General features: G+C 51.5%; 1 protein-coding gene across 1 annotated transcript; it reads right to left on the bottom strand.

The window, feature by feature from the left end:
- Window positions 1–16,899: 16,899 nt before the first annotated feature.
- RHOB (ras homolog family member B) lies at window positions 16,900–19,346 on the bottom strand. Its single transcript, XM_045884162.3, has one exon. It carries the CDS (start codon window positions 18,955–18,957, stop codon window positions 18,367–18,369), a length of 591 nt encoding a protein of 196 aa, XP_045740118.1. The 5' UTR covers window positions 18,958–19,346; the 3' UTR covers window positions 16,900–18,366.
- Between the last annotated feature and the right edge of the window lie 1,080 nt (window positions 19,347–20,426).

Raw genomic sequence — 20,426 nt, 5'->3', positions numbered from 1 at the left:
GTGCCTGGGCTCTGGGGCATGACATTTGGGGCTTTTCTAGGTCTCCCCACCGGTGTATGGGGCAGGCAGCCTCCTCATTCTCTCAGGTACTAGATTGGTAATGCTCAGCTCTATCTCTCTCACACACACACACACCCCCCCAAGCACATCCCCCAAGCACAAACATCAATTCTCAGTCATTACCGTGTGTTGAAGGGAAGTGTAAACAGCGTTTTCCTAAGTGCACTTGGCCTGCCCGATTCCCCAGCAGAGCAGGCGAGTGTCCTATTGTTCTTCCTGCTTTAAGACGTTGCCCCTATTGGTGCATAAGAAACAGGACCCATTCCAGCGAACCCCACACACTCCGTCATGCCCACCACTTAATCCCCCAAAGATCTCAAAGACGCTTTCCTTTATTTTCTCCTGCACTTACTAGGTCAGGTCACATTCCTGAGACCATTTATACTCTTGTCCAAATAACCCCCAGGGGTTTTGCTGGTCCAGTTATGCAGGCAGTGAAAAAATCGTTTTCGCCAGGATTACTCTGCTGAATATAACTGTCGCCGAAGAGCTGAAAGGGCAGAGCCATGTGCCTGGGTGAGCTCATTAAGGAACGGTCCTGCAGGGTCACCTCTGGAGCATCGGGGTCACACTCTGCCCCCAGAGCTCCCTAGCTGCACTGCAACCCAGCCCAGCCTCAGTCTGGGCATCTTGTCCAGACACAAGCCAGAGGGCCCATGGTTAACGGTCGAGCCTGACATGACACGACCTGGGGACCCTACCCCCCCCCCACAGATCTGTCTCCTCCCACTGCTCACCCGCCCACGGGCTCCTGCGACCAGTGGCCCCATATGGATGTGTGCCCAGAACACAGCGCTGAGTGAGCCCAGGGGCCTGAGTCCCCACGTTGGGACTGAGGCCCACAGCTGAGGTGGTTTGTACTCCAGCCATTTCCAAAACAGTGAGAAAATTCTCTGCCTCCAGCTGGAATTCAGGACTCAGAGAGGAACAGGGCCGAGGTTTGGCGGGGGCTAACTGAACCCCCGGGGGAAGAAAGCATATGTCCGCAAGGCAGTAGGTAGGAAATCCCAAACACTCAGCGGTTTCCGTGCTCTATGTTGCTGAGAAGCGTCTGAGGCGCAGGAGAAATCAGCCCCACTCAGCTCTGCTGGGGTCAGTCTCGAACTAGAGTTTTGGGCTTTTCGTTTTCCAGTAGTTCTGCAGCTCACCCTTTCAGGAGCCCCCTGCACAGGGAAGGGTGAGGGCTTTGCAGCCGTGTCTGGGAAGAAGGGCCCAGACCTGACCTGTGGATGACTGGCCCGCAGCACGGCAGACACCAGACTCGGACCTTCACGGGGCTGCAGACATTACCAGAAGCCGGCCTTTCCCCCACAAGAGCCCTGTCCAAAGCTGGAAATGCTTTGGTAAAGAAGCGTATGCCCAGTCTCCAGCTGGAGGAAAGCAAGCAGGGCAGAATGCTCTGGAAGGGGCGCCTGGGTGGCTCAGTCGTTAAGCGTCTGCCTTCGGCTCAGGTCATGATCCCAGGGTCCTGGGATCGAGCCCCGCATCAGGCTCCCTGCTCCGCGGGAGGCCTGCTTCTCCCTCTCCCACTCCCCCTGCTTGTGTTCCCTCTCTCACTATCTCTCTCTCTCTCTGTCAAATAAATAAATAAAATCTTTAAAAAAAAAAAAAAAGAATACTCTGGAAAAAACCCATCCATGGGAAGTTGGGACTCTGTTGACTTGAGGTCTCCCCCACTCAAGAAGCCCTCAGTTCTCAGTCTGTGGATGGGCTGAGTTGCTTAGAGGGGGAGGGAGGGTCCTGGCCTTCCTGCCGCATCAAAGCCTCCTGCCCCTGCAGGGCGTTCCTGAACAGCTGTTATCGCTGGGCTTTGAAGGGAGAACAATAATCCCGCGCTTAAACCAAAACATCTTGTGGTGGAGCGCAGGCTTTGAACACATCCTTGCCCCAGCCCACCACCCTGCAAGCTCCCAGGGACTCCCTGGGCTACAAGGTGGGGGCAGGCAGGCTGGCTGGCCCAGCACCCGTGCCAGCCCCAGCTGGGACGTCTCAAGCCTTTGTCAGAGGGAGGAACTGGCAACGGGGACAGCCTGATTGGACACCCAGTCACTTCAAATCCTCTGTAAGAGCCGTGACTTCCTGGGATTCTACGAAGGAACTACACGCCTCCTTGATGCCTCTCCAAGCTGTCATCTTAGAAGCCGGGACATTGCAGATGCCATCATTTCTAAGGGAAACCCCTTCCCATTATTCAGTTCCCAGATAAACTAAAAGTGGAAAGAATCCACTAGCTATCTGGATTAACTAATTTAGCTAGTTAGGCAAGTGGCTAAACTGCTCTGGGTCTCCATCTTCTCATCTGACACTGCATGGCGGGGTGTGTGTGTGTGTGTGTGTGTGTGTGTGATTTTACATACGTTCATGCCTAGTCATTTGCATAGATGCCTCCATCAGCCAATTGGACAGTGTCCTCAGGTCCAGCGATCCGCCTCCTGCTTTGCCTTAAAATAAAGCTGAGAAAGACACCTCCACCTGATGGGTCTCTGGGACTACTAACTCCTCTGACTTCCAAAGTCTCAGAACCAGAGCTCTCAAAGCAGGATTCCTAACTGGAGGTGTTGATATTAAGGCAAAGTGATCTCTTATAAAGGATACTACAGAGGGAGCTTCTAGCTGGTGGCAGGAGCACGCGCGCGCAAGCACACACACACACGGACTCTTAGTACCAGTTGTCTCTGAGGATGGGAACCATATCTGATTCTACTTGGTATTCCTGGTACTGAGCACAGGGCCTGGCACAAGGCGGTTGCTCAGTGAAGAGTTGGTGATGAATGGATAATGACGGGAAAGAACAAACAGCTATAAAACCTACTGAAGCTACTGCCAATGTTCTGGAAACATGTGCCCTTCCAGTTATTCCTCAAATCTTCAACTGTGAATGTTTAGTTAATAACTAAAGTATCTGAAGAACTTTATGTTGGAGAGAGAGCAGGGCCAGGAGCAGCCTGAGTTCTTACTTCTGTTCCAGATGAGCTGTGTGACCTTGGGCAGCCATCCAGCCCCCATGGACCTCAGTTTTCCATCTTTAAGATGATGGAGTCAGGTTGAATGACCTCTGGTCTCCCTCCCACATCCAGTAGTGTATGGAAATTAAAAACAACACTATTTTACAGAAAACAATAGTAATTCTAATGACATCAACTTTGATGTTGTAAAAATCTACCTTCACAATCTTCTTTTTTCTATTCCTTAACTTGATTTCACATTTCTGTTGTTTTCCAAGAAGTGGTAGTAAAGGTAAAGAACTACTCTGGGCCACCTTTAAAAGGCTGATATGCACCTGTCTTGGTAGTGAGACCTACCTGAGCCAGGAAGAACAGTGCCAGGGACTCACTCATGACTGGTCCCTGGACACCCTGAATAAACCTGGAAACTCAGGGAAACCACCTTTTAAGGAAATCATGAGCCCTGCTGGGTCCATCCTGGGCTCTATCTCAGAGTAGCAAGAAACAGTGAGCAGGGGGCGCCTGGGTGGCTCAGTTGGTTAAGCGACTGCCTTCGGCTCAGGTCATGATCCTGGAGTCCCGGGATCGAGTCCCATATCGGGCTCCCTGCTCAGCAGCGGGTCTGCTTCTCCCTCTGCCCTCTTCCCTCTCGTGCTCTCTGTCTCTCATTCTCTCTCTCTCAAAAAAGAAAGAAAGAAAGAAAGAAAGAAAGAAAGAAAGAAAGAAAGAAAGAAAGAAAGAAAGAAAGAAAGAAAGAAAGAAAGAAACAGCAGCAGAAACTGGGCAGTATGGATATGGCTTTTGGAGTCCCTTTTCCAAAGCCCAGCCACCTCCCTATCTTGTGTTCCAGGAGAGAGGTAGGTGGCTTCTCTCAGGATCAAATGTGACTCCACCAGTGACTGGTTCATGCTGTCAGACACACAGCAGGTTCAGATCCCTGGGATGGAAAGGTGCTCTCCCTGTGAGACTCGGCCACCCACTACCTGATAGGCCTGAAAACTTGGTGGCCTCCCTAAGAGAAACGAACATTGCTTTGGGCCCCAGCCCACCAAGATCAAAGTCCCTGAACCAGAGGGAGAGAAAAATCACCCCCACCCTGAGAAGGTGCTCCAGTTCTCTCTAAAGTCAGTCTTAGCTAGACGGTTCCTTGAATTCAGCCCTAAAGGACTGGAAAGTGATCGGCATCGGCAAAGGGCACTCTAGGGGTACCACTTCATGTCTTCCAGCCACGCCAGCAAAATGCCCTAAATTCCTTGAAAGGGTTTTGGCGGGGGTTCATGGGAGAACCATGCTGGTGAGGTCACTGTTTACAGAGTATGCGGCCACGCGGGTGACCAGCTGGCAGGGAGAGAGCCCTCCCCAGGCCAGCGACAGCATGCTGGCAGGGACAAGAGGTACGAGGTCTCTTCCTGTGGCTGCCCTACCACTCCCTGAAGTCACTTCAGGTCAGAGAGAGCTAAGAAGGAGAAATAGCTGCAGATTCGGATCAGGCAGGAAACGGAGACAGCCCCTGAATGGCTGCCCAGGAGCCCCCAGGAACAGCCCAGAGGCCACAAGGCAAGTCAGTTTGCCGGGTGGGTTTCCAGAGCCAAAGATTCTTCTTGCTTCTGCTGGTCCCTGCTGTGGATTGACAGTGTCCACTTCTGTGGGCAGAATCAGCTACCTATCTTGTGGACCCAGCATTAAAAAAGCATGGGCTCCCTGTGCAAAAACTGGGTCTCAAGATGGCCGTGGCATTGCGTGCCTGTGAAGCCGGCTCTGGCTGTGGGAGGCTTCTGAGTCCGTGCCAGTCCTTCCCACTGCAGTTCACCTTCATGGTCGGAGGACAAATTAATCATCGACACCATTTCTATCTGCTCGAAGAAAACGAACTCCAGGAACTAAAATACTTCCATTCTGCAGGTATTTATTGGGCACCGACCTGGTGCCAGGTGCCCAGCAGTGATCAAAGGCTGGGCCTTCATGGTGCTTACATTCAAGCAGGGGGAGAAGCATGTTGCTTCCGTCCTCCCCAAACCTGTCAGAGATGTCTTGCCAGCCAGCACACTCCGCAATAGCTCCTTCGTGAAACAACTGTCCCTGAAAATCATACATTTCAATACGAAATTGTTCCTTGAAGGTTTGTCACCTGCACTGATTGTTGCCTCCACACAGGGTCAGCAGCTCTTGGTCTCACATGGAAGGTCCTCATTTAGTCCGTCGCTCAACGAAAGTTTATTCAGTGCTTGGGCCAGGCCCAGGTCTAGATGCCTGGGGTAGAAATAATTATAAGATGGGTCCTTGGAGGGGTGCCTGGGTGGCTCAGTCGTTAAGCATCTGCCTTCGGCTCAGGTCATGATCCCAGGGTCCTGGGATCGAGCCCGCATCGGGCTCCCTGCTTGGCAGGAAGCCCGCTTCTGCCTCTCCCACTCCCCCTGCTTGTGTCCCTTCCCTTACTATCTCTCTCTCTCTCTGTCGAATAAATAAATAAAACCCTAAAAAAAAAAAAAAACAAAAAAAAGATGGGTCCCTGGACTCCGAGAGATCACATTTTAGATGGGAGCCATATAATTCATTAAAGACTCCACTAAAGAGGGATAGGGATGGTAAGAAAGGCAGGAACAATGTGTCTTGAGCAGAAGAGGGAGATTGAGGAAGTCAAGAAAGGCAGATGACATTTGAGCTCTGCTTGGAAGACTGTGTGGGAACAGAAGTCAGGCTGTCCCTTCATGGGGACCTCTCCGAGGAGCATCCCTAGCTATCTCCAGATCCCCTTCCCTCATCCTATTCTTCCCCAGCCCCTGGGAACACCTTCAGCAAGTCTTGCTTCTTGAGAGCTCCACCCATCTGGTACTTGAAATCCCCCACAACGTTTTGGACCAGAGTCATCCAGCTGTGGCATGAACATGTTCGATGGCAGGGGGCTCATGACCTTTGCCTCATGACCTTTTAGACTATTCTGACTGCTATGATATTCTTTCTTCTTTTGAGCCCAAATCTGCCTCTTGAACTTCTGCTGGTTCTGTCCTCGAGGCACCACGCAGACTTGACCGGTAACTGATTCGCTCCCCAGAAGCACACTGAACACCTTCCGTGTCCCAGCCAGCATGCTGGCACCACCTCAGCGCCCAGGAACTCACAGGCTGGTGCGTGGTTTCTGGAATACAGTGGGTAAGTGCTGAGATAAGGATAAGGCGAGGTGCTGGCGGACACACACAAGGGCTCTCCCACCCAGTCTCGAAAGGTCGAGAGGAGGCTCCCCATAGGAAGTGATTTTTACTCCGAGGCCTGCGGTACAACACCCAGCTAGGCCCCAAAGGCCCAGAGAAGCAGCCACTACTCATGAGAAATGGAGAGACTATTGCCTTTTGAATTCCATGTTTATTCTCCAGAAACAAATACTAGAGGATTCTAATTGTGGCAGCCCTGCCCCCTAGCCCGTTCAGTGAAATACCCAGATGTGGAAAGGAGCATCACCACGGAGAGGTCCTGGGGATGGGTAGTTTAGCTGGGTGCTCTCCTGTCCCCCCTACCCAGCACCTTCTCATGCAGGTGCACAACCCACGTGTGTGGAATGGATTGGGCAGCCTTTGGGTGATTTCCCAAGTGTGGTCCTGATGCTTTCCAGCCAGCTTTGCTGTGAAAGGTTGGTGGAGCCAGGGTAAGGTGAAGGACAAGGGGGAGACGGGAAGGCACGGGAGCTTCACTTTAGGAAGTGAAAGAGAGTATGCTTCACACCTTCCTCCTCCCACCAGATCTGCACCCCGAGCAGCACAGGCTTAGGAGGATGAGCTGGATCAAGATGGGCTTTAGCTCTTAAAGGCACAATGACTGTGTATAAGAAGAGGCAGGAGGTCTCCTTAAAAGAGGAAGCTCTGGCTATTCCTTGAGGAAGAGCTCTCAAATGCCCTTGTCTCTGAGCCCGGAGCCCATCCTCCTGTGCTCACCCCAAAACTGCCTCCTCACCCTGTTCATGAGCTCTAGCACCCTCCACCAACCACACACAGGGAGGGGCAGGTCACAGGGCTGCCAGTGATACAGGGAACCATACTAACTACCAGGCCCAGGGGCCCCAATGGGAGCTGGATCAAGTCCCATCCATAGATCTTAGCCTGTCTGTCTTTGAGAGGGAGCCCAAAAAATTTTTCCCTGAACCCCATTCCTGGTGGCCCTGACCAGTTGAGCCTCTAGCTCTCAGATTCCTGAACCACCAGGATCTGATAGCTGTGCCACTCTGGCCAGGAGGCAAATTCAGATCTCCTTGAACTCAAATGACATTTTAACTCTTGGCCTAGTCACAAGGGAGGGACCTGACAAATCCTCCTGTGGTTTGACGAGGATGCGTCCACAGCCCCCTCGGGGATCCATCCCAGATGCCTGTTTCCAGCCCCAGCTCTGACATAAGACTTTCTGCTTCTAAACAATGTAAGCCAAGGGAACCGTGCCTGACCTCGCCTCCCACCACTGACCACCACAGCAAGTCTCTCCAGGCCTGGAGGCCATCAGGCCTCAGACCCCCAAGTGTGGCCCAGACTCTTCAGAACTTGGAATATGGCACAGCTGAATCGATTCTGAATCTATTTCCATTTCGCTTGGAGAAAACCTGCCAAAGCGAACTGGCCACGTCTCCATTCAGCAGCCAACCCTCCCCAGGATACTGCCCCAGGTCCCATCAAGGTCAGGCATTACCAGAAACTCAAGTTCGGGGTCGGCTTTCTGAAAAATCTGGTATGTGGGGAGTTTACCTCCGAATGAGAATTTCCATACCACACCCCTGCCCCGTGCTTCTGCCCGATAATACAATTTTTTGTTCTTATTTAACAAGAAAGTAAAAACAAAACAAAACAAAACAACAAAAACTGGAGCCAACCCCGAACAAAGACCTCTCCTCCAGTCAAATCCTGCAGTCTAATTAAGCTCGGCTCCCACCTCGTGCCAGGAGAACCAGTTTGCCCAGACTTAAAGCGATTAACAGCTCACTTGCGGTGCGTTTGGTACATTCCTGCCGAAACAGAGCTCTGGGCTCCTGCTCTCAGAGGCACTGTGGTCAGATGATCAAGTCTCCTCATTTGTTTTTGCTTTCCACGGTGGGGTCTGTTGGTTTCGCTGAGCTCATAAAAGGCAAGGACTTGCTTTCTCAGGTTACAAATGCAGCAGCTAATTCCTGGGTCTTGCACACACACATAGTACTAATGGCTGGATCTTTCCAGCGTACATTTCTTGATCACATAGGAGTTATCAGCGTTTTTCCTGGCATTTGCTTCACCTGTAAAGGTTACCAACTCCCCTTCCATTTGTGGCCATCCGTGTCAGCAAGGTGAGGCTGGGCAGTCTCTCCCTGGCTCTGTGCCCTAGCCACCCTGCTCTTCAACCTGTGTCGATGGGTCAACAGACTGATATAGTGTCCGTCCAGCCCCTGCTGAGAACTCATGAACACCATGCTCCTAGGAAGAAAGCCTGCTGCTTGCCCCACCTCCTTCAGCACTCGGGGACTCAGTTCCTGCTACCACATCCTCTGGGCCCCCAGTGGTGGGTACTTCCTTCCTGAGTGCTGATTCATCCTATGCAATCCCAAGAATCCCCAGTTTATCAAGGACCCTCTGAACTCAAGCTATTATTCAGCAACTTAGCCAAGCACCTACTATGTACCAGACCCTACACGAGATGCTGGGGTCGCAAGAATGAGTATGATGTGATACTTCAAGGAGCTTACAGCTGAAAAAAGTCCTTGACAAACAAAAGAGTTATTATTATACACTCATTTATGCAGTGACATTTATCCGACTTCTACTTGGTGCTTAAGGTGCTAAGATGAACCCACTAGAGGGAACGGAACCAAGATTTATTGAGGACTTAGGATGAGCTGGGCTCTGTGCCAAGTACTTGGGTTGATCTTATTTAATCTTCAAAATTATTTCCATCCTACACGTAGAAAACTTGAGGTGGTAGAGAATAAAAGTAATTGGCCCAAAAATGCATAGATGGGGACACCTGGGTGGCTCAGTTGGTTAAACGTCTGCCTTGGGCTCAGGTCATGATCCCAGGGTCCTGGAATCGAGTCCCGCGTCCGGCTCCCTGCTCCACAGGGAGTCTGCTGATCCCTCAGCCCCTCCTCCCACTCGTTCTCTCAATCTCTCATAGTCAATCTTATGACGGTGCTGAGCCTTCTGAATTTTCTTGGCTAACTGGTGTGTCACCATGTCCCAGAAGCAGGCTGGACCACCTCAGCCAGCTGGAAAACTCATTGCTTTCTAAGCCTGATTAGCACCCCTCTTCCCTTTGAGTTGTTTATGCCTTCCTTGCAGTTCATCTTTATTTGTTCTTTCCAACTTGGCAGGGAACCAACTCTACAGTCTGTGAGTTCTACCATTACCCATGAAGTAAAAACTTTGAACAATCCTCCCCTGGCACAGCTAAACACACCTTCCGAGAAAGCAGGCTGGCTAATTTATGTTGGTGTTATCTTGTCAATGGAGTCTGGATCTCCATGTGGTCTACAATTCTAGACGTCCTCAGAGGAAATTTGTAGCCACAAGATTGCTCAGCCTAGAGAAGGGGGGAATGGATAGATGGATCCTCCCATTTACAGTCAGCTCGGTTATGTGACCAGATATCACACTTTCCCTTATTTGGCGACTGCTGAAGAATGTGTATTTTACAAGTGACTTTTTGTTAGCACTCATATAAATAATACTTTTTATTCTGTCAGAGTCCCATTTATAATCTTTCTACCATTAAATAGCAAATGCATTCCTGCATTCCTTTTAGGTGCCTCCAGAAGGTTTCAATTGTTTATCCAAAGGTCAAACAAGTTCTGGAATGAAATGAAATCAATCATTAACAAAGTGATGAGACACTTGCTTCTGGTAACATTTGTTTCTTCCCTTTTCAGGATTCAAGAGAGAAGGAAAAGAGCTCTCAATGACAGCCAGGGGACAGAGGTCTTAGACTCACAAAACCCCAAGGCCTGGTTCCATAACCCTTAGAATTGTACCTTCAGGTCATGATTTCTAAAATGGAAAACATGGGCCAGTCATGCCAAGCTCCCAACCCAGAATCCGAAACCACCCAGCTTCCTCCAGCACTCGAAGCTCAGCCCAGAGTCCCTGCGGTTGAGCACATGTAACCACCCAGGTGATCCTGGGAAGGGTGGCCTACAGCCTTGGAAATGTGCTCCTGTCTGCTCATCCCAGGGTCCCTGGGAGTACCTCCCCAGGGAGCTTGTTGGGCTAAGCACCCTGTGGGGGCCAGAGAAGGCCTTCTCTCAGTTGGTATGTCAGGGCCCAAAGCCCTACCTTACAGGAGCACTTTCTTAACCTCCCTGGACTCAGCTCCTGTGATAAAAATAGTTGGTTACTCGTCACTGCTGCATCACACGTAACTCATGTCAAAACAGAGCAATTTCCGGGGCGCCTGGGTGGCTCAGTTGGTTAAGCGACTGCCTTCGGCTCAGGTCATGATCCTGGAGTCCCGGGATCGAGTCCCGCATCGGGCTCCCTGCTCGGCAGGGAGTCTGCTTCTCCCTCTGACCCTCCCCCCTCTCATGTGCTCTCTCGTTCTCTCTGTCTCAAATAAAAAAAAAAAAAAAAAAAAAAAAAAAAACAGAGCAATTTCCCTGCTTCCTTCTTGCCTGGCACCTGACGACTGCTGGAACCTCCATGCAGCCCAGCCATTCTTTAACAATCCTTCCCCTTGTTCCCCACAGCAGCCATTCTCAATCTCTGTCACTTCCTCGGGTCTCTTAGAAGTTGATGCTCCCTAGAGAGCATGACCTGAATAGCACACACTGAGGTGGTTCGGTCAGGTAAGCACCCAACTCTTGATCTCGGCTCAGGTCAGGATCTCAGGGTGATGATCGAGCCCCACGTTGGGCTCCATGCTCAGCAGGGAGTCTGCTTGAGATTCTCTGCCCCTCTCCCCCCTCCAAAATAGATAAATAAATCTTTTTTTTTTTTTAAGATTTTATTTATTTATCTGACAGAGAGAGACACAGTGAAAGAGGGAACACAAGCAGATGGAGAAGGAAAAGGCTTCCCGCTGAGCAGGGAGCCAGACGTGGGGCTCGATCCCAGGACCCTGGGATCATGACCTGAGCCGAAGGCAGACGCTTAATGACTGAGCCACCCAGGAGCCCAATAAATCTTTTTTTAAAAAAAGGAAGTTGATCGTCCCTAAATATCTGTCTTTTCCTTAATTAATTAATTCGTTCATTCATTTATCCTACAGTTTATTGAGGTCCCAGTATGTGCCAAGCACCATACCAGGCATTAGGGACATAGCGGGGACACGACAGACATGGTCTCTAGGCACATCATGGAGCTTATGATCTAGCTTCCACTCTCCTCTCCCTTCACATACTCTTCCCAGGGCATCTTATCCCTTCTCCAAGACTCCTACTGCTGCCTGTGCCCTGACGGCTCTCTCTTTGCTCAGCTGACCCATAAACCCATCCAACTATATGCCAGACCGTGCCACATGGGCATCCTGACTTGTGGCTGGCAATGAGGAAACGAGTCTCATGTAGAGAAGGACAGTTGACCATCATGACCATGAGTCTTATCCCAGAATGTTTTTATCCTGGGGATCCCTGTTCTGATTCCAGATGAAGCCACCATGATGGGAGCCCTCAGAAGTGCTGCTTCTCTTTCCCACCCACCCAGACATAGATGACATTATTCACGGCAGAGCTAAATCCAGGCTAGAACATTTAGCGAGACTTTATTGAAGATTCCAAAAGAACAGAAGGGAAATTGAGGAGCTTGGGTGGCTGAGTTGGTTGAGCATCCGACTCTTGGTTTTGGCTCAGGTCATGATCTCAGAGTTATGAGATCGAGCCCCGTGTCAGGCTCCACCCTCAGCGCAGAGTCTGCTTGAGATTCTCTCCCTCCCTCTGCCCCTCCCCCCACTCATGCACCCTCTCTCTCTCAAAAAAAACTTAAAAAAAAGAACAGAAGGGAATTTTTAAGCCACCAGGTGTAACTTACAACTGGCTGTTGGATACAGTTTCTCCTGAAGCCCACTGACCTGGATGGCCCTCATGGGGTCTCTGCCTAACCTGGCCACCCCCTTAAAGCAGAAGTCTCCTCCCCTCCCCACAGAGCATCACCATCCAGCAAGACCTTAAAATCACCTAAAGCAGCTCCTCAGGGAGACAAAGGCGCTCCCTTTCCCTGTTGCCTAAATGCCACTTTCTAAGACCTATCTCCCCGTACTTGCTTCTTCCAAGGAAGGTTGATCCAATTGATGAATGTCTCCTCCCTTCAGGGGAGACTTTTCTCACCCATATAGATTGCAGCTTTTCCTCATGACCTGAACAGCACACACTAGTCTAACTGTACAGAAAGCACACGGATTGTGGTCTGAGAAGGAAGATGAGAACAAGAAAGACGGTGTTCATCCAAAGGTACCCCATACTCAGTGCATATAAAACCATATTCAATGTGGCCTTTCAGTGCCTTCCAGTGCCCTGCCTCCAAATGCTTATTCTTGCCTTAAATAATGGCATCAGCATCCTCAATGTCACCCAAGCCAGAATCCTGGAGGTCAGCATGGTGCCCCCCACTCATATTCCCCTATCTTCTACCTCCTGGATGCCTTTCCAATCTGCCCTCTCCTGCCCATGTTGGTGTCTTGGCTCAGACCTTCTCATCTCTACCTGGACCAGGAAAAAGTCTTCTTCACTGACCTTCTTGCCTCTGGTTTTCCCTGCTCCAATACATCCTCCACACTGCAGTCAGGGTGATTTTTCTCAAATCAGTATCCCACCATATACGTAAGGTTGTCGTCCTGGAGCCAGACAGCCTGGGTTCAAATCTGTATGAGTTCTGAGACCATAAGCAAGGTCTGTTTGTCTAACAAAGCAAAATGTTTGTCTAACATTTTGAGGCTCAATTATCCCACCAGGAAGTGAGGATAACAGTATCTACCTGAGTGTTGTCATAGAGATTGTGGTATACTGCTTCTAAAATGGCTCCCCCCAAAAAATAAAAAAATAGAATGCCTCCCAGTGGTCCCACCTTCTGGTGTGCATGCCATTGGGTAATGCCCTCCCACTGACTGTGCATTGGACCCAGTTACTTGCTTCTAATAAACAGAATACAGCTAAAGTAATGGGATGTCACTTCCAATATTAGATTATAGAAGATTTGGATGCCTGTCTTGCCCACACTCTCCCTCCCTCTGGCTCTTCTCTCTCACTTGCTCTGATAAAGCAAGCTCCCATGTTGTGATTGCCCTATGGAGAGGCCTACATGGCAAGGAGCTAAATGTGGCCTCAGCCAATGAGAACTGAATCCTGCCAGCAACCAAGTGAGTGGGCCGGAGAACAGATCCTTCCCCAGGGGAGCCTTGAGATAAACCCAGCCCCAGCCAACACCTTGGTTACAGTTTTAGGAGAGACCCTGAGCCAGGGCACCCAGCTAAGCTGTGTCTGGATTCCTGACTCACAAAAACTGAGATAATAAATGTTCTGAGCCACTAAGTTTTGAGATAATCTGTTATGCAACAATAGATAACTAAAATGATGCCGACGAAGGGCTTAGAATAGGACCTGATGCAGAGCCAATAAATATTAGCTCTCATCATCATCATTATTATTACTTGTTTGGACATCCTGCTAGATGGAAAGCTCTAGGAGGGGATGGAAGATGCCTGTCTATTTGTCTACTGGGTCCCAAGTTCCTGGCATAATGCTAAGCACAGACAGAGTCTTTTTGTCAACAGGAAATACTGATGAGTAAAAGAATGGGCAGGAAGGAATGAACTGGGTCCTCCAGACTCGTACCGCTCAGGCCAGAAAAGGGGCTGCTGAGAGTTGGGGGCGTGGGGAGCAGCCGGGGTGCCCAGGTTCTCCCTCCAGCCAGAAGATGGACCAAGTAAAGTGGTAAGAGACTGTCCCCCAACAGGCTGGAGTACAAGGTCCCTTTGTGGTATTCCAGCCTCCTCGAGCCCAGGCTATATGTTTCCCAGGAGCCCAGTTACCACAAAGCTCGCCCTTGTATCCACCCAGAGCCCTGGAAGGCATAGAGAAAACAATGAAACCATCATCACCAAACTTCTCTCCTGGCCTATGTGTGGACAGGGAGGGCAGGGGAGTAGCTGTGTTTGTCTTGGCTGGGTAACATCATTTTTCTTCACTGAAGAAATATATGCCAGAGGTCCTAAAAGTAGAAGGTAGCTCTCACCCAAGAGAGCTTTATTCCCAGAGGCCCAGCCCCACAGTAATACAAAGAAGCTATATCTCCTACCTACACATCACTGGGCCCTGTTTTAAGACTCAGTTCAAATGCCCCCTCCTCCATGAAGCCCTCCCCAACTTCCCAGGCTCCTGTTGGTGCCCTGGGATTAATGCCTCCATTTGAGCATGCTGTATTCAAAGTACTAGTGAATGCATTCCCGGAATTGCCCGGCCCACCAGGCCAAGGACCTTGCCCTATTTGCTTTTGTATCTCTCATCTTAGCAGCGCTGACAAAGTAGGTGCCAATGTTGAGTGAATTACCCAGAGCTGTTGCATTCTGAATTCAGGAGTGGCAGAAATAAATCTCTAGAAGGGTGGGAAACCCCCCTTTGCACAAGAATGTAGAGAAGATAGGGGTTACATGCAGTTCATCGTAGAAGGGAGGCTCTCGTAGAAGTGCTGTACCCCCTGGGGTAAGGAAGTGGGGACTGCAGGGAGAGACCCCCCCTCAGTCTGAGGAATTCCAGCTACTATGACTTCCCTCCTCTGTGCATGGACAAGGACTCTCCCTTATTCTGATCCAGTGGTTCTCAAAGTGTGGCCCCTAGGCCAGCAGCATCAGCATCACTGAAGACCTTGCTAGAAATTCAAGTTTTTGGACCCCACCTCAGACCGCCTGGATCAGAAACTCTGGGGGCTAGGCCCAGCCATCTGTGTTTTAACCAGCCCTCCATATCACTCTGATGCATGCTTAAGTTTGAAAACTGCTATTCTAAGTACACTGAAAAAGAAGTTCACGCATGGGAAAAAGAACTTAGAAATACAATCCAGATTGATTTAAAATTAAGATTAAATGAGAACCCGAGCCAATGCCCCTTGCTATGAAATGCCCAGGATCAATGAAACACCCCACTATTCTCTATGAAACAGCTCAACAGGCAATTAGATGAACTCAGCACATTTATTTTAAATGTGCAAAATGAATTTTCATATCCTAAGAGTAACACCAGATGTTTTACCTCTTTTTCCTAATTGATTTTCCAGCCTACAGCAATTCGTCTTTATATTTTCCAGTTGGATCCCAATGCAGCAAGAAGAGTGTGTTCCAGCAGGATTATTAAATGCCATGCATTTTAAAACAAGCATAACTCAGGCCGCCATGCGTCATCTGGGTGGTTGTCTCCCCAAAATATTAAACAAAAAACAAAAAACAAAGAACGCAGACAGCTCTAGGTACCAGGCAGATTCTGAGCAGGCAGGAAACCCAGAAAAGGCCCTTTCAAAGGGCTGGGTCTCCAGGCTCTTGGCTGGTTACAAAGCTGAGTCCTGGGCAGTGAGCCCAAGCCTGAGCTCTTCTCCACAGAGTCCTGCACTCCCTGGTACAGAAGGATTTGCTTGCTGTAAAACCTGCAAATCAACATTTTGTTTTTCTATGGGAAGTTTTGTCTTTAAAAGGGAGAAGAAAAAGTAGGCTCTGGGGATGGAGGTTGAGTGGGGCCGAGGGGCCAAGGAAGAGGGGGAAGCAGTGGCTCAGAGAAGAAGCCAGTTTGGGTGGACCCTCTCCCACTCTGCACTTGAGAGAAGCCCAGACGATTCCCCTCTGTGGGCTGATGGGCCTGGAGGCGCGGGAGGCCCTGCTCTGGTCAGGCTGAAGTGGGGGAAAAGTCACCAGCAACCAGGTTTGCCTCACACAACAAAAGCCCTTGGGAGTCTGGGGAAAGACAGGGAATTGAAGCCTCAAGCTTTGAAGGGAATGACTTCAAAAGGAAACTTCTCCGTCTCTGCTCTCTGCGCCTGAGTGCCAGAAAGCCAGAAAGTGCTGATTCCAAAAACAAAACCCACACATCTCAGGTCGTTGGGAGAGGGGGGGCACTATTAGCCACTTTCCCTAGCAGCTGCAGAGAGCAGGCAGGTTTGAGTCCCAACGCCTGGAACAGGATTTTAATGTGGTCTCCAAGTAAAACTCTGCCCTGCCCCCTGTCCCCACCGGTTCTGAGACCCCCTGCAGCTGACTGAGTGTCTGAAATTGGAGCTCATCCTGATTAAATCGCAAAATGTGGCTGTCCCAACTTTAAATAACAGCCACCCCAAACATCCAGTGTTCTGTCCATTACGTGGCCAGTCTCTGAACTTAGAATACTGCATTCTAGCTTCCTAATAGACACACACCCAGATGAAAGTTCAATGATCGAAGGATCGGGTCAGGATTTAGGCTCTCCCCCGCTTCTACCCCCAGAGCTCTGGCCACAAAAGTTAACAATCTACAATCTTACAGGGTGCTGTGGAACCCTTTGAGGATGTGAAGGGAATCCGTAACCAGCCTCCTGGACAGAGAGCTCGGCCCCACACCTGTGATTAACCAAAAAAAAAAAAAAAAGTTACCTAAATTTAAAATGCACAGATGGCAACTTTTCAAGTTTCAAGGGGTAGGAAGCAAAGGCCCCACAGTCTTAGACACAGTGTTTTAAAGACATACAGACAATACACATCAGGTCCAAGGTTTGGGAACTGGGTGCCTGGGTATCCGAATCCTCTTCCTCTGGGATGGGGATAGGAGTAACTGGTCTCCCATGGCGACCCAAACCCCACACATCCCCCCAGGGATTTCAGCCTCATCTACCACAAACACTATCAGGGAAATGGAGCGGTGGCAACAAAGCATCTTGCCTAGCAGAAGTCTCCCTGTGCCCCAAATTCAAGAGGATAAATTTTTACACCCTATTAAATCACAGGAGCCATTTTATAAATGTCATCATAGTCTTTTAATATTTTACATAAAAAACTGTATACACAGCTTATAGAACTTTTATGTAAACATCATAAGCTCACCACTTTGTCATTTGTCAGTTTATTTAAAAAATAAAAAAACAAGACAACAATTTAGTAGAAGTACCACTGGGTGGGGAAGGGAGGGTGAGAAAGGAGAGACTGGGGGCAGGTTCATTCTCTGTACAGAGATGCAGAGAAAATTTCACATAGCTTTCGAGACTGCCTTGTGAAGAAAAAAAAAAAAAAAAAAGGAGGGGGGAGTTAAATAGGTCCCAATACTGGTTACTGCCCTTTATCAAAATAGTGCGCATACCTGCACAAATAAACTCGCAAAACAGTGTTGCCATTTTCAAGAAAACAAAACAAAAATTAGTGGTTTCTTTTTCTTGTTTTTTAAAAGTCATCATCATCTTTTTAAAAAAAAAAAACATCAGAAGTAGATGAGGTTACAGCGTACAAGGGTGGTCAGAATGCTGTCTTATGCAAATGACCAGAGCATTAAGTGTCAGACAATAAAACAATTGTGCAAAGAATTCTTTCAAAAAAAAAAAACAAGTTTTAGCTTTTAAATAAATCAAATAACATCAGTTTCTTGGACCGAACAATTTCCACTTGTATGACAGGCACAAAGTTCGCTTATGGCAAAAAACGACCCAAAGCACTCTCTCCGTCCTCCTGCCCGGGGCCCGGTGAGGGGTTCGCCTGGGGCTGGCCCGCAGGATCCGACAGAGTCTGGAAGCTGTGTCCTCTCAGCCCCACGGCAGTTGCAAATGTCTTCCCCAGGGGTTGGCAAGCTGGCCAAGTCCTGTTCATGCTTGGATGGGCGCCCGACCCAGGCTGGGCCGGGGCTCTTCCGGCGCCCTGTCACTCCACCCACCACCACCATTAAATACACCATCCCACCTCCGAAAATAAAATTATATCTATATTTATATAACACCCCATCCTCCCCAGCCCTCCCCTCCCGCAGTTCCCGCGGTCTATGGTACAGACAAGGGATAGCAGGCGCTCGCTGCGTTCTGGGCGAACATCTGATGGGGCGCGGCTGCACCCCGGCGCCAAGCTCTCCTCCGGGGACCGGAGGCGGGGGCGGGTGAAAGTGGGGCGGGGGAATGGAACAAACACACAGCCACACACTCTGAAGAGGCTTGGCTCCTCAGAAAAGGGTGCTCGAGGGACCCTTGGCACTCAGGAGGCGCCCGGGCCTCTCCAACACAGCCGGACGCACACAGACACTGGAAAGGGGGCGCCCCGTGCCTCCCACGCCGATTCCCGGCGCCAGAGCCAGAGCCAGAGCCGCCGGGTCACAGGTGCCGGGCCGGTGGGGTCCTTGGGGGGCGCGGGTCTCCCCTTCTTCGGGCTCGAGGTGCGGGGTGGGGGGTCGGGCCCGGGAGGGGGAGCCGCGCCGGCAGGGGCAGGCAGGGCGGGCGCGGCCCTCATAGCACCTTGCAGCAGTTGATGCAGCCGTTCTGGGAGCCGTAGCGCTTCTGCAGCGCGGCGCGCGTGGCCGTCTCGAAGACCTCGCGCACGCCCTCCTTGGTCTTGGCCGAGCACTCGAGGTAGTCGTAGGCTTGGATGCGCACGGCCATGGCGCGGCCGTCATCCGTGCGCACGGGTTCCTGCTTCATGCGGGCCAGCTCCGTGCGGACGTGCTCGTCGCTGCGCAGGTCTTTCTTGTTGGCCACCAGGATGATGGGCACGTTGGGGCAGAAGTGCTTCACCTCGGGCACCCACTTCTCGGGGATGTTCTCCAGCGAATCGGGGCTGTCCACTGAGAAGCACATGAGGATCACGTCGGTGTCTGGGTAGGAGAGCGGCCGCAGGCGGTCGTAGTCCTCCTGGCCCGCCGTGTCCCACAGCGCCAGCTCCACCTGCTTGCCGTCCACCTCGATGTCGGCCACATAGTTCTCGAAGACGGTGGGCACGTACACCTCGGGGAACTCGTCCTTACTGAACACGATCAGCAGGCACGTCTTGCCGCACGCGCCGTCGCCCACCACCACCAGCTTCTTGCGGATGGCCGCCATGAGCGGGCCGGGCCCGGGCAGCAGGAGGGGGCCCGCGAACGCCTCGCTGCCGTCCCGCTCGCCGCTCACTGCTCACCTCGGGCTGCGCGCTCGGGGGCGAGGGTCGCTAGCTGCACCCGGGCCCCGCGGTGGCGCGTTCTCTCGGTGCGCTCCGGCTGCCGCGGCGGGGGCGCGGGGGCATAGGGCGCGCCGGGCGTCTCCGCGCTGCTCCCGGGCGGTGGCCGCTCTTCTCGCCCCGAGCCCGGGGTCCGCGCCTTTGTGCGCAAACGGTGGCTGCAACAGCAGAGCCGGCCTAGTCCCCTCCCCGGTTTCTATAGATCTCGCCCAGGGTACAGGAGAGCCCTCGACTACATACAGACTGCGGTGGCAGATGCGGGCTGCGGCCCTAGCGCCCGCTATTTAAAGAGTTCGGCCACTTTCTTAATATAGCCGCCCAATGGGAAGCGAGCCGACTGAGCTCATCGCTGCGGAGCTTGGCTCTCATTGGCCACCCGCTGCAGCCCAGGGGCGGGGCCGGCCGAGCGTGATTGACGGCCCAGGCCGCGGGGCTGGGAGAGGCGGGCGGCTGGGGAGTCTGCGCCTCCGCTGGCGCTGCGGGGCCCTGGCCGCCCCAGTGTTACCCCCCCCCCCCGCTTTGGCCGCGTCTTCTGCGCGCCGGGCCAAGGCCCGGAGCTGGGGGCCTGGAGCCTGCGGGGCCCGGGCGAGCCGTTCCGAGAGAAGGCAGCACTTTGTGGGGCGTTGGCGACTCCCTCCCACTCAAAATTGTCCCGCTTCCGTGCAAACTCCCAGCGGTGGCCGGACCTGTGGGGGAGGGAGCGGCTCCTTTAAGCGGTTTTGTTTTTAAATAAACACACACACGTTTGTTTCCAAGGAAGGTATTTTTCTTTCCTTTCAGAAGAGGCCCGTTCTGTCGTCTAGTCCGCCACTCCCAACTCCCCCACCCGGGGACTCTTCGTGGGACAGCACTAGGTTTGGACCCGTGAGGCCAAGAGCTGACTGTGAGCTGGGTGGGCCTGGGCCTAGCCTCCAGCTCTTCCAAGTCCTATCGCCACCCCTCCTCCTCCCCACCCTCCACACCAGCCACCATCCCCACCCCCCACCCCCCATCTCTAGGTGAAGATTAGGGGAAGGAGGGACCGTGAAAAAGGAAGGTTGGGGCTGGTTGCAGGACTTTATGTCCACTTGGCGGGAGTTACAAGGCAGAAAAACGCAGCTTTGGCCCTGGTTGGCATGATTAATTCGGATCCTGGTAGTCAGGCTGCTAACTGTCTGAAGTAAATAGTACAATAAAATCCAACAACCTCCCACCCCATTGGGCAAGAAGAGGATGAGGCCTGAGGCAGGGGACAGAGAGGGGCGGACAGGGAGCTTGCAAGCGAGGACACAGCAAATTAGTGTCTGGTGGGGTGCTAGATCTTTTCCTACACACCAGGACTTGATTCATCTATCCCAGAGTGGGATCTAGAAGG

Source organism: Mirounga angustirostris, unplaced genomic scaffold (genome assembly GCF_029215605.1).
Source record: "Mirounga angustirostris isolate CCGP_5_RB_7025 unplaced genomic scaffold, mMirAng1.0.hap1 SCAF_10, whole genome shotgun sequence".
Lineage (NCBI taxonomy): Eukaryota > Metazoa > Chordata > Mammalia > Carnivora > Phocidae > Mirounga > Mirounga angustirostris.
This window is presented reverse-complemented; position numbering and strand designations above follow the sequence as displayed.